This window comes from Phyllostomus discolor, chromosome 12, assembly GCF_004126475.2.
Source record: "Phyllostomus discolor isolate MPI-MPIP mPhyDis1 chromosome 12, mPhyDis1.pri.v3, whole genome shotgun sequence".
Classification (NCBI taxonomy): domain Eukaryota; kingdom Metazoa; phylum Chordata; class Mammalia; order Chiroptera; family Phyllostomidae; genus Phyllostomus; species Phyllostomus discolor.
Genome location: NC_040914.2, coordinates 44,460,337 through 44,473,738, shown reverse-complemented (window position 1 = coordinate 44,473,738; position 13,402 = coordinate 44,460,337). Strand labels below are relative to the sequence as shown.

General features: G+C 66.8%; 1 protein-coding gene across 2 annotated transcripts in view; it reads left to right on the top strand.

Moving 5' to 3' along the window:
• Positions 1 to 13,402, top strand: part of LOC114488691 (cell migration inducing hyaluronidase 1) — a 48,901-nt gene that overhangs the window by 7,012 nt on the left and 28,487 nt on the right. Inside the window, exons 6-10 of one of the 2 annotated variants that reach the window (XM_036013182.1) lie at positions 2,088 to 2,158; positions 3,184 to 3,282; positions 3,800 to 3,921; positions 7,087 to 7,219; positions 7,975 to 8,166. In XM_036013182.1, coding sequence (XP_035869075.1) covers positions 2,088 to 2,158; positions 3,184 to 3,282; positions 3,800 to 3,921; positions 7,087 to 7,219; positions 7,975 to 8,166 — 617 coding nt within the window. The remainder of the gene's footprint in view (positions 1 to 2,087; positions 2,159 to 3,183; positions 3,283 to 3,799; positions 3,922 to 7,086; positions 7,220 to 7,974; positions 8,167 to 13,402) is intronic. The other variant, XM_028502452.2, reaches the window with a different exon arrangement.

The window sequence follows — 13,402 nt, the reverse complement described above, 5'->3', positions numbered from 1 at the left end:
GAACCCCGGAGCCGCACCTCCCCCACGGAGCCTCCGCTCCCGGGGACAGAGACTCGGGGACAGAGACGCGAGCTCACTCGCCGTCTGCACGGCACACATTGTGGTTTGTTCCTAGCGGGAAGCTGGCGTTTCTCACAGGCGTATTTCAGTCCGAAAAAGCAAAAGGCCCCTGTCATACTGAGTTCGTTCATTCAGGCAGCCGCTTACAAAGTGTGAACCGGGCATCTGCAGTGTGCGAGGGAGGGCCACGCCTCCCGTGGACACAGCCAGCGTCCCCTCGTCTTCCTTGGCAGAGGGCTCGCTCTGCCCTGGGGGTGGGCAGACCTTGCTGGGAGACCACACGGAGCGTCCGGCCCGGCCCCGCCCGGCCCACCCGCCCCAGGAAGGGCACCGCACTGCAGTGTCTTCCGCTCTGAGCTCCGCCGGCTCAGCCCGAGCCCCGAGCCCACTTCGGGCACGCCCGCTCGCTGGCACCCAGAGGAAGCCGTTTGCCCCGCGGCGGCCACGCCTCTCTGTCAGGCTGGGTCAGCGCTCGCGCAGAGGGAAGCCGAGGCCGCCCATCCCTCGGCGGTGGGGGCAGCGCTGCCTTCTCGGGCTCGGAGCACAGCAGCCTTCCGGGGGTGAGAGGGTGTGCTCCGGGTTCCGGAGGGCGTCCAGCCGGAGATGACGGGCACCGTGGAGTCACAGGGCTCCTCTGTCAGCATGGTTTTGTAAACCAAAGGCCCGTGCGTTCATTCACACCCAGAGACTGAACCACATGGGCCGGGCCCCCAGGGCCGCCGCAGGAGGAGGTGGTGGCAAAGGCCCGAGACCTGATGTCCAGTCTGACTGGATTTGGAGTCTGGGCTGTGCCTCCTGTCAGGGTGACCACAGGCGAGTGACTCCCCTCCCCCCAAGTGGCTCCTGCACCTGTAAAACGGGGCATGTGGGAGCCGCCTCCAGGGGCTGCTGGGAGGGTCGCAGGGGACGGACGGCAGGAGTGCAGGAGGGGGAGTCGGCCAACCTTAGAGACAAGAGCCACAGGAGGGACGGGCCCTGCCCTGGCCGTTCCCTCGGGCAGAGGGTCTCAGCAAGCAGGAGTCTGTGCCCCTTGTCCGGGCAGACACACCCCGAGCGACAGACTCAGCACTCCCACCCTCAGTGGGGGGCCTGAGCCCTGCCCCGTCATCTGCTCCCTCCTTCCTTCCAGAAGTGGGCACCGCGCAGCTGTGGGCAGGAGGCTCCAGGGCCGACGCGGCGTCCCGAGCTGTCGTGGGAGGGCGGACAGGAGGGGGTGGGATGAGGAGACATCCGAGAGGGGGTGGGGCAGGGGCAGAGGGGCCTTTTGTCAGACCAGCAGGGGAGGATGGGGGCAGGCAGATGCCCAGGAGGACCAGGAGGCTTGGGGTCCCCGGGGCGGGTGTGTGGCTTTCTGAAGACGAGGGGGGCAGGCAGCGTGCGGCAGAGGGAGGTAGGGATGAGGCTGGGAGGGGGCCGAGGGGGGCCCTTGCCCCGTGTCAGGGAGCTGGTTTGCGCCCAGTGGGCAGCAGGGAGTCACGGGAGGACTGGGCCAGAGGGTGACACAGTCAGACCCCCGGCCTCAGTGAGCAGCTCCCTTTCCAGGGTCGGAGGTCAGAACTGAGACCGTAGAGGCTCTGGGGGGCCAGAGCTGTTGGGCGCTCCCAGCAGGCCAGAGGCCACACTGGGCGTCCGGCGGAGGGAGGAGGGCCGGACAGCTTCCAGAGCCTCACGCGTCCTCTGGCTCCTCCGTGCCCCACCGAGAAGAGGCATCCTCCCTTCCCAAAGCCCGTTGCCAACCCCAGGTGGAGGCAGGCCTCGGGCTTGTTTGTTTGTGCTTCATGCCTGGTGTCAGGCCAGGAGAGCTGGGAGGCTCGCAACACACAAACACCGGGCGGCCCAGGTGGGTAGGGAGCCCAGTGCTTGCAAAAAAAAAAACAAACTCCTGTTCTTGCGGAGAAGGGAAGCCCAGCCCGGGAACCCACTTCCCCAGACGCCCGCGGGCTGCTCGCCGGGCGACGGTGTGCTGCCTACCCCCAGCCCGAGCTCGGACGGGTGAAGGACGTCACTCCTCCTGTTGTTGGTTTCAGACACCCGTGGAGCTTCGTGACGGTGAAGGGAGACCCCGCCGCCTCCGTGGAAGACCACACGGAGTACCACGGTAACAATGGCTGGCGGGTCCCCCCAGCGTCCCTGGCGGAGTTGCTCCGCCCCCCTCGGAGAGTGCCGACCCAGCTCCCCACGCCTGCGGCCTGACCCTGTCCCATAAGAGGGCCACCAGCCAGCACCGTTGGGGGCCAGTTAATGAGATGATAGTTACGTTTTCGGAGAGCTCGTCACTGACTCTGTTAACCTGGAAGTAAAAGGCCTCTCAGAGCGGGAGACAACTGTGTTTATTGGAGATCAATAAAAATAGCCATTGGGGAACTGTTAACTCAGGTGGAAGTACAGGTAGTGCTCCCACAGGCCAACAACTCGAGGGGCCCTCGGGGGGGGGGGCGACCCCACCCACGGCCAGGAGGCGCCGCCGTGGGTGCCGAGCACATGAGGCAGAGACGTTCACCCTAAGCAGCGTTCTCCGTTCTCGGCCCGGGGGCCGCCCGTGCAGTAGTCCTGTGAGGTCTGCGTTCTTCCCCCTCTGCACACGGTCCTGTGGGCGCCAGCCGCTGCAGGCCCCGAGCGGTGGCCGTTTGGCCCTGTTTTGACACCCCAGAGACTTGAGGGGTGCGCCTGCCAGGCAGCTCCTCTGGGGTGGCAGCTCCAGCGCCATGGAAGAGCGGCTTTGCTTACCGTCTTTGTTAACAGCTTGATCCTGAACAGGGGCCTGGGCAAGGCGGGAGCTGGGGCAGGGCGGCAGGGGTAGGGTTTTGAGCTAAACAGACGCTTCGGATGGGCCTTCGTGGCGGGGCTGCCCCTGCCCGGAGCAGGGGCGGGGGGCCGGTCGCGGAGAGGGCCCAGACCAGAAGCGCCCCGGCCCCGCGCGGCAGGCCGTGCGGGTGCAGCTCCCCTTCGAAGCCCAAAACGAGAGGGGGGCGACCATGTGCTTCCACGTGAGAAGGTGGGCCTGGGGCAGTTTTGTTTTAAAGAAATGGCTCAAGAGCCCCGTGTCGGGGGAGCTTTCTCTGCCTCAGACTCACGCGGCTCTGGGTTTGGGGGTCTGCCGGCTGCTGAGTGTCCGCTCTCCAGCAGGTCACCGCGGCTCGGTCGCTGCCCGGGTGTCCAGGCTGTTCCGGTCGGAGCACGGCGAATACTTCAACGTGTCCTCGTCCAGCGAGTGGGTTCAGGGTGAGGCGCCTGGGGCTGCCCGGGGAACCTGGCGTGTGGGCGGGAGGCCCGGGCGCTCTGTGTTCGCAGGACACGGGGTTTTCTGCGGTGCCGGTGAGGCCGCGCCGGTGTGGCAGGGTCCGCTGGCGCCGCACCCGGAGTCTGTCTGTGAAGCCGCCTCCCTGGGCCCGGCCGCGGCGCCGGCCGGGGACGACGACGACGGCGAGCCAGGCTGCCGGCACCCGGCTGCAGGGAGCCCGCCCACGGGCCGGGTGCGGGCGGCGGCAGCCTCTGCCCGGGCGCTCCCACGGGGGCGCCCCTCTCTCCTTTCTGCAGCACGACGCGTGTCTGTTGCTTTTATAAAGCAGGAGGTGTCTTTCGTTAGAAGCTGGGAGAGGTGACATGTTGTTCTCCAGGCCGCTGCAGGCCCAGGCGGACGGCGCTGCGTCCTCGGGGCTGAGGGTGCCGGGGGGCCTCGCCGAGCCTGACCTGCCCCTGCAGGCCTCCCCGTGCGACCGGCTCTTTGCTTTCCGCCTAGACGTGGAGTGGACAGAGTGGATCGACCACGACAGGGTGTCGCACACGAAAGGTGGGGAGAAGATTTCCGACCTCCGGGCGGCTCACCCGGGGAAGATCTGCAGCCGCCCCCTTGACATACAGGTACCCGCCGGAGACGGCCGCGGGTTGTCTGGGGGAGACTGTAGACCTCCGACACAGATCCTCCTGTCGCTTGGGGGGTGCGGCTGCCGCGGCCCCCGTAGCACACAGGTGACCAGGGCCCACCGTTCCCGGTTGCAGGTGGGCTCCAGCCCCTAGCTGAGGGGTCGCAGGGCAGGCTCTCTCCTGCTCCTCCCTGCAGGCCCCTCCTCCTCCGCACCTGCTCCTGCAGGCACGCCCGGCTCGGGACGGGTTTCACTGGCCTGCCTCGCTTCTCAGCTCACTTCCTTGGGGCCCTGAGTGCCCGGGGCCTGGCGGGGCCCGGGGGGGTGGGGGGGAGCACACCCGCAGCCGGTTCTCCCAGGGAGAAGCCAGCGGTCGCAGAGGGACAGCCTTTGGGCTGACCTGAAGGGACTGGACTCCCTCACCCTGGGCGTGCTGAGTGGACGTGCAGCCCCCAGGCTCGCCGGCGCAGCTGTGGAGCCGCAGCAAGGGCTGGGCCACTCACACGCCGGCCGCAGGGCCGGAGGTCGTTCAGGAAGGGCCAGCCCTGCCCGTCGCGTTCTCCTTTAGCCGACACAGCGCCTCGTCCCAGGCGATCTGACCGCAGGGCCAGGTCGCCCGGTGGTGCCGCTCCCCCCTCGCGCTGCGGCGGGGCTGTGGACGAGGGACGGCTCCTCGAAGCACGGGCGCTCTGCTCTGCGGTCCGGGGGGCCACGCCCACCCTGTGGCGAAGGTCCTTGTTCGCCGGGCTCCGGCGTCGCTGGAGGGCTTCCTTAGATGGAGGTGCAGGTTGCGGCTCTTCTCGGGCCCAGCAGGAACAAACCCTCCCCCCCCACCCCTCCGCCCACGCCCACCAACACCGTGCTTCCCCGGATGTAACGTTAATGTTCTCTGGCAACGTGCAGCGCCCAGCTGTGATGCTGAAGCAGCCACGGCCTCACCCCGCCCGCCCGCCCTCTGGGCTGCGGGAAGTCCAGCCCTTCCTTCAGCGGGCTCCACTCCCCAAACCTCTCTGGGAGCCCTTGGGGCGTTCACACGCCCTGCCCGCACCTCCTGGAGCTGCTGGCCTCTGCCCCCTAACCCTAACCCTAACCCTCCAGACCTCGGCTGTTGGGAAGGCGACCGCTCCCTGCCAGGCCTTTCTCCCTCCTCCAGCAACTGTGTCTGCTCCGTGGGCTCAGGCTCTTGCGGAGCGTTGGTGCACAGCCCACCCCGGGCCGAGAGTCAGACAGAACCCACCCGGAGGCCTGGAGACCGTGAAGGAGGCCGGTGGGGACGGCCCCTGCAGGCCCCTGAGACCGAGCGCCACCGCGGCCTGGCCCCGGCCCCTCACGCTCCATCCTGCCCGAGGGGTCAGTCCCGTCACGCGGCCGACGGTCCCACTTTCCTCCCGTGGGAAATGGGGACAGTGGCTGTGCCCCCAAGGGACTGTTCTGTGGTCTGGGTGCAACGGTGCGTGAAGAGCCCGACCCACAGCGCGCACCCGTCAGCTTCTCGTGTGCAGGTCACGTGGTTTCGCGGCGGTGGCAGCGCTGCCAGGCGCCCCACGATGACCGGTCGGTCCTCAGGAGTCACAGCACGGCAGTGTCCGCCACAGTGAAGGTCGGGCCCAGCCGGTGGGGGCAGGGCCCTGTTCCCGTGTGACCCGAAACCCAGGTCTTGCCTCAGGTTCGGAAAAGGACCGAGAAGGAACAAGCAGCAGAATCGAGTAGCTGTTTCCTTGACACACGTCCTGCCTGTCCCCTGGTGTCTCCAGCTCGGTGTCAGCGTGACGGGGTCTCCCACAGAAGAAGCTGGCCGCAGGGGTCCGGGGTGCTGCATGTGGCCAGTGACCTTGCGCTCCTAACCCGCCCTGAGGCCCCGAGTCTCCCTGGAGAGCTGCCCCGCAGCCCCTGCGCCTCCGGTGGCCGCAGGCCCCCGGGAGGGCGGCGTGTATGTGGGGCTCGCGGGAGAGGGCTGCCCTTCCGCTGTGCTGGACGCCCGTCTCCGCGCCCTCCGTCCAGGCCGCCGACAACGGGCCTCTGCTGGGTTCAGGCTGTGGTTCCTAAAGAGCACCCCCTCCCCAGGTGGCCTGTCCTTTGGCCGCCCACTCCCCCAGCCCCGGCGCCTTCGCTCTCTGTGCCCCGGAGGAGAGCAGCTGCAGCCCTTGCTGGGAGTTGTGCATGACAGCCCGTCCGGACACACCCAGCCTGGCACGGCCCGCCAGCAGGCAGGAGCCTCCTCAGAGCGGAGCGCGCCTCCCACATTCCCCGCCTGGCCTCGAGGCCACTGCCCCCAGCCCCCGTCGGCCCCCGTCGGCCCCGACCCTCTGCGCCGAGACCCCTCTGGGCTGAGCCCTGGGGTGGATGCTGGTCTCAGGGAGACAGCAGAAGCCTGGTCCTGGCTCTCCCCAGAGCCCGCGGCCAGTGCGGGGAGACAGACGTTGAAGGAGGACACCAGGCTGGGAGCCCTGGGGGCCACAGGAGGTGGGGCAGCTACAGCTCTGTGGTAGGACAGGGCTGGGTTCAAAGGTCGGCTGGGCTGCGTGCTGGCTCCGTGGCCCTGGGCAAGGCCCTCAGCCTCCCCGAGTCTCTGTGTCCCTGTCTGCGAAGCCAGCAAAGACCTCGCAGTGCTGCCGTAAAGCTGGGTGAGATAATGCACTCGAGCTCTGGCTCCACAGCTACAAGGTGGGGCCCTCGCACCGCACTGCCCTTGGAGTCCCCGGGGCAGCTTTGCAGAGAGCTGACGCCCGGCCACGCCCCGACACAGTCAGACTGCAGACTCGGGACGGGGCCTGGGCGCGAGCGTTTGGGAAGAGCCCCCGTGTGGTGTGGGGTCACCGGTGGACTGAACGTGGCGAGGCCTCATGGCGCCGCCGTTCACGGCGCTGGCAGCGGGTGTAGGTAGCCAGCCCAGCTCCTAAGAGAGCACCTGCTTGTAGTGGGCTCCCCATAAAACGCCCACCCAGTGTCACACACACACCCCTGGTCTGGACACCGGCACTGTCGGACCCTGCAGCTCCGTGACCAGACGGTGCCCTCATTGGAGCAGTCTTGGGCCGTTGAGCATGCTTCTTGCTTCAGGGACAATTTTAGACTTGTGGGCATATGTTTATAGCATTAATCATCACCTTCTCTCTTTGCAAAAAAGAATGACTTTGCTCTGTAATTTCCGTGCCGTTTGCAGGCCACGACAGTTGACGGGGCAAACCTCAGCACAGAGGTCGTCTACAAGAGAGGCCAGGATTATAGGTTTGTGTGCTACGCCCGGGGCCACGCCTGCCAGAGGTACCGAGTGCGGTTCCTGTGTGGGAGGCCCGGTAAGCAGTGCTTCGCTGGCACAGAGGTGGGGCAGTGGCTGTGCACTGTGAGTCTGGGTGGCTGGAGCTGCTGCCCCTTGGGGTCTCGGTGACGCGGAGCCCCCGCCAGCCGCGTGCCGACACACGAGAAGTGGGAGGGTGGTCGGAGCAGGCAGGAGCCAGCAGACCCCACCCTGGCCATTTGCCTGTCAGGAGGGGGAGGCCTGGCCCAGGGCAGCCAGGGTGCAGGGGACAGAGCGGCCGCCCTGCGCCCCCACCCCGCACAGACGCGCAGCCTCTTGCCTCTTTGGGTGCCTCTATTTTAAGCCCGGTCCCGAGATGCTCGTTAGAAGGGGCTGGCAGTGGCCAGTCTGTCCGCGGGGGCCCTTGTCGGTCTCCAGAAGGCAGTCGTTAGGGGCAGGAGGGCTTTGGGGGGACAGCTCGCAGCTACTGTAAATGACAGTGGAGAGGAGCTATATTTGTGGTACATCTCGAGCGCAGTGGGTGTGGTGCGGCAGCCGCGCTGGACTGCAGCTGAGGGCTGAATGGAAAATTCCTCTGCCCAGAGCTGATGAATGGCTCTTTTCTGGTAGGGCTTTTGTTGACTTCGAAACCCTGTACCAAGCCTGGAAAGGAGCAGGCCTGGCGATTTGGGGTTTGGATAGGCAAACCTGGCATTTACTTATTTAGGGAGGGGACGGGAAGAGGTGAGGGTGGTCAGAGGTTTGCCAAGGGCCACGGGCCATCATCTCAGTCCCTGCTGCTCTGGGTTACAGCGAGGCCCAAACTCACGGTCACCGTCGACACCAACGTCAACAGCACCGTCCTGACCCTGGAGGACAACGTGCAGTCGTGGGGGCCCGGGGACACCCTGGTCGTTGCCAGTACGGACTACTCCATGTACCAGGTGGAAGAGTTCCGGGTGCTCCCCTGCAGAGCCTGTGCCCCCAACCAGGTCCGAGTGGCAGGTAGGACTTCCCGGAGCCCCACCCTAGTCGCCTGGCAGAACCTGGAAGGCTCAGTCTGAACGTTGGCCAGAATCACAGACGATCTGGGCTAGTCAGCTGTTGCCGTGATAACGCTGCGGAACAAACATCACAGCAAGCGGGGGCACCCAGAACACCAGAGGCCTGGGCTCGGCGTGCTCCCGCTCACCCACGTGGTCCACCGCGGTCAGCACTCGCGGGGCGGGCACGCCCGTTTCTCCTGCGGGGCGGGTGTCGGTCACGCGTGGTGCGGTCCACCGCGGGGCGGGTGTTTTACTCTCTCCTGTCCGCAGCTCTTGGGGCTTCCTTTCTTCTTCTCCGTCTTGACTTTGGTGCCCTGTCAGCTACGGTGGGGGAGGTTCCTGGGATCAGGTGGTTAGAGGTGGGAGAGACCTCAACGATCGTCGGGCTGAGTATTCTCAGTGGGCAGAGTTATGGATCCACTGCGGTCCTTTGGCTGTAAACAAACAACAGGGCCCAACTGGAGCACCTACCACAACACGCAGCTCGCCACGGGGCTACTCGCCAGACAGCACTAACGTGGACGCTGACCAGCCAGGCCGTGCGGAGGGACCGGGCTCCTTGGGGGACCTGGGTGGCAGGGGCCAGCGGGCTGCCCCCCTCTGGCGTCGCTGTCGGCGGGCTCCGTGCGTTGTCCCCGGGACGAAGCTGACGGTCACCTGCAGAGAGCGCACCGGCCGGGCAGCTTGCGCTCGCACCCTCTGGCTGGGTGGAGCCGGGGCCCCTATGCTGACGGCCCCTCTGAGACCGCCTGTGGTGGGGCAGGCGTCACCTCCCGAGGAAGGTCGGGGCACAGACAGGAGATGACGCAGGACGCTGAACCCTCCGCTCCCTGGAGGAGCGTTGGGGTTTGGGGCAGGCAAGGACGGTGGCCTGAGAAAGCAGACCGTGGTCCAGGAACAGGTGTTCGGCCGTCTCAGCCTCTGCCCACAAGCGGCCGCCCCCTTCCCGCTCTCCGCAGCCCACCCCCAAACTGCCATCTCGCAGACACACGGACAGCCTTCCTGTGTGGCTCCGAGTCCGGGGCCAGTGCCCGGGGCCCCCGAGCGGTGTCTGTGGACCCCCTCGGCCACCTGCCCTCCCGCCACGAAGGCAGTGCGGGTGCTGACCTGCAGCGCTGTCTCTCACCCTTTCCCCCTTTGCTCCCCCAAACTCTCTCTCAGCACGCCCCCACCGGCCAAGAAGACTGTGTTCACTGTTACTTCCCGTCGCTTTGCCCCCCACATAGTGGGCGCTGTGGATAAGGCAGTGCCACGGGCAGTGAGAAGAGAGACCCAGCCCAGAGCCGTCCCAGTGCGGACACAGTCCCAAGTTCGAGAGCCACGGTGGGGGTGGGGCGTGGGGGCACGGAAAAGGGGCCGCGCAGAGTCAGGCAGGCGTGGGCGAGGAACGTCTTCCTGGGTCCCCAGTCAGGACGCACGCGGACTGTGGAGCTGGTGCCACTGCTTGTCGCAAGGGGACCCTGGTCTGGGCAGCAGCGTGGCGTCCGGGAGGGTGGCAGGCCTGCCCTGCAGCCCTGGCCTGCCTGGAGAGGGGGAGGGGCCCCAGAGAGGCCTGGAGGGAGGTCTCACTTTGAGCAGGCCCTGGTGGGACACCTGTGGGTGCCCAGGGTGCCCAAGGTGATGCCAGGGGCCGTGCCCCCTCAGCAGGGCGGTTTGGGGGTGTGTGGGGAGCTGCTTCTCCACAGCACCCGGCCACAGGTGGCGCTGCTTCTCGTGGCCCCTCAGGGCTGCTCTGGGTCTGTGGACCGGCAGGCAAGGGTGAGTGGAGAAGCCCTCAGGACCCCGCACCCTCCCTCGGGTTAGTTAGCCTCGTCGGGGTCTGTGCCAGTCCCCTCCCCGCTGAGTCCCACACCCCAGGTTCGGTTGGGAGGTCCAGTTGACACTGCTCACAGCTTTGGGCTCACACGAAAACAGCGCCTCCTGGTGGACAGTGTGAGAGAGCCCCAGGCAGGGGGTGTGCGTGCATGCACATGTGTGTCCAGGGGAGGCTCCCACGTCTCCTGTTCAGCCGGAAGCCCCTCCTCCGGCTCCCCGTCCCCCCTCGACAGCGCGCAAGCCCGCCACCTGCTTCCTCCTCTCGCAGAACGGGCCCCGCTGCCTCGGAGGGTTCCCTCTCCCCGGCTGGCTGCACGGGGACACGGCCTTCCTGGTCCTCCTTCCCTCTGCCCTGTTCCAGTAAACAGGCATCTTAAGGGTTTTCTGATGGGAAACAGATGGGGACCAACGCAGCGAAACGTGTGAATCATCTGAAACAGCATGTCAGAGCCTCGCCAGCCGCAGCGTGACTCCCAACACCTCCTGGCGGGCGGTCGCGGGGCGCCTCAGTCCTCTGCCCTTCCCACCCTGGCCCCCCCCCCCCACCTGGCTCTCGGCCACCCTTTCTTCCCCCGGGTGTGAGGAGCGGTCCTGTCAAGCAGCGCCGGCGTTTCTGTGGCTCCCTGTGCTGGGCCGGGCGCTCGCACGCTCCGTCCCGCTCCCCCTCGTGAGGCGCTGGCGGAGGGTGGGGGTCAGGGGCCGCCGTTCTCTCCGGGACCCAGACTCCTGCCTCTGAGCACAGGGGCCGCCGGGCATGCGGGGCCATGTCCGCACGATTACAGCTAAACACAGTGAGAAGTCCCGTCCCCGGTCACACTGCCCTGGCTTGGAGTGTGCGAGGAAGGAAGTGCACTGCCCCCTGTGTCGGCACAGGACAGGGCATGGCCGTCGAGTCGGAGTCGTGGCGGGGGGAGCGGTGCAGACTGGGCACGCCTCCTCCAGGGGCTCCTGTGGGCAGGACCGGAACTCAGAGCTGCCCGGCCTCGAGGCCCGTGACCCACATGTCCTTCCTCCACGGAGGCCCCGCCCAACATCCCCGCCCCAAGTTGGCTGCCCTGTGGGGGCAAACCAGGACTCCGGGCGTTAGACTTGCTTCCCTGGGACTTGCCAGCCAAGACCCCCCAGCCATCCTCAGAGGTCTGAGAGGCGCGGCCCCCCACCCCGTCCTGCGGACTCCCTGGCCGTGCTAGGTCTGAGCCACGGGACAGGAGTCTGCCTCTCCCACCGGAGGGTCCTCGGTGTTTGTTCTCCCCTTGACCCAAGTAGCTAGTCCTGTGCCCGCCCTGTGGGGAGGGATGGGAGGGAGGCCAGAGCAGCGCAGGGCAAGCAGCAGGGAGGCAGGCCAGTGGGCGAAGCCCCTCTGCCTCCCGGCCTCCTGCCCCCCCCCCCCCCCCCGCCCTTGCCCAGGCTGGTGGCTCTTCTGGACTGTTGGGGGCAGATCTGGCCACCTCTGTGGTCCCTGCTGAGCCTTCGAGATCAGAGCTGCGAGGAGGAAGGCAGGGCGGAGGCCGGGAAACTGGGGCACACAGCTTCCTAGGATAGCGGCCAGGGCGTGGCCTGGGAATGCGGGAAGGACAGATAAACTGCGGGAGGTTCTGTGCAGGTCCTGATAAGGGCCCCGCCGCGAGGGGGCGGACGCCTCGAGGGGCCGACGGGTGGCAGAAACACGCTGGTGCTGGCTGCCTGGCCTGCTCTCGGGAGTCTGAGGAACACAGCCCCCACCCACCTGAAGTCGCCCCTACCCCTGGCCTGCTCCCCACGGGGAACAAGAGCGCGTCTAACCTGAGGCCCCTGCAGCTGTGCAGCCAGTGCTCGGAGCCCCGGTTCTCGTCATCACTCGAGGACAGTCCCAGTGGCAGCTGTGCACGTCCCTCTGCTGCAGCAGCCCCTGCCCCGTGCCAGGGCTGTCCTGAGCACGTTCTGAGTGTCAGCTCACCTAACAGCTCTTCTGAGAGACGTGCTAGTGTTATTTCCATTTCACAGGCGAAGAGCCTGAGGACCAGGGAGCTTCACGGCGTCAGGGGCTCGAGGCTCTAATCTGACCTCGGGTCTGACACAGACGGCTCGGCCCCAGAGCCACCATGCGCCCCCCCATCCTGTTTCTCCTGTCGTGTTGGCACTGGTCCCCGAGGAGGGAGGGTTGGTCGGTCTCTTGCTTGGACATGACGGTTCCGGGGGGACACTGACAGACGGAGAGAAGCCCCCCGAGCCTGAAGTGCTTGCGCTCTGGGGCCTGGGGGAAGCCTGGGTGGGGGGGCGGTGGGGCCTGGCCCCCTGGCTCTGCTGAGCACTGCCGAGCACAGAGCCCACCGGGGGAGGCTGAGGGGTGGGCAGTGGGTCTGGAGGGACCCAGTGGCTGCCACACAGGGGCGAGGTGGAGCAGGCCGTCCCAGCCGGAGGGGGCGGCTCAGAGAGACGCTCGCTCAGAGAAACCCAACAGCCAAGGCTTGTGCAGGAGAGGGTGGCTGTGCTCTGGCCGGCGCCTGAGCTGGAGGCCGCCTGCCCCCTGCAGCCCGTGCAGAGGGGCCCTGCCGCTGGGCCGTAAGGGCGTGCAGACCCGTGGCCCTGTGGCCCACAGCGGGAGGCAGGGCCCGGAACTGCAGAGCTGACTCGCTCAGATGTTCCTGGCACGGGTGCCAGCCCGGGCGAGACCGAAGGCCTGAAGACCCCGCCCGTGGCACCTGCTGCTGACCCTGTCTTGGGCCGGGGGCGTGGGCCTCGGCCTCGGGGGGGCTCGGGCTGAGAGAGCCTCGCAGTAAACGGACTGTGAAGGTCGTTTTCCAAACACCCGCACCTTTCCTGAGAAGAGCTCTGCCGGCAGGGCAGGCTGACCAGTGGCCCCAGAGCCGTCCGCATCCTAATCCTCAGGACATGCGACTGTTACCGACTCGGCAGGAGGCCTTGCCAGTGTGATGAGGTCAAGGCTGTGAGACGGGCGGCTCTGTGGGGTCATCTGCGGGGCCCGAGGGGGTCACAGGGGACACAGCAGGGTCAGCGTCCAGGGGGAAGTGGCGCAGTGACGGAGCAGATGAGAGCTGTGCACGCTGGAGAGTGGGGCGCACGGCGCCGTCTGAATCTGAGAACGGCCGGATCGGAGGGGCCTGGCAGGGGCCCCGCCAACCCCTGGCTGCCGACCCAGTGAGACCGACCTTGGACTTCTGACCTCCGGGGCTGTAGGAAAAGAAACGACTGCTGTTTTAAGCCACAAGTTTGTGGTGACTTGTTACAGCAGCCTTAGGATGCTGATACTGATTCCAAAGGGGATGTTTTCTTGGCTTTGCCATGAGCCGGGTTCATTTCTTTGAACTCACATGCTTCAAAGAAACCACCACCTCCCTGAGACGGCAGAATTCCAGAACAATCCACATCCTCAGAAAAAC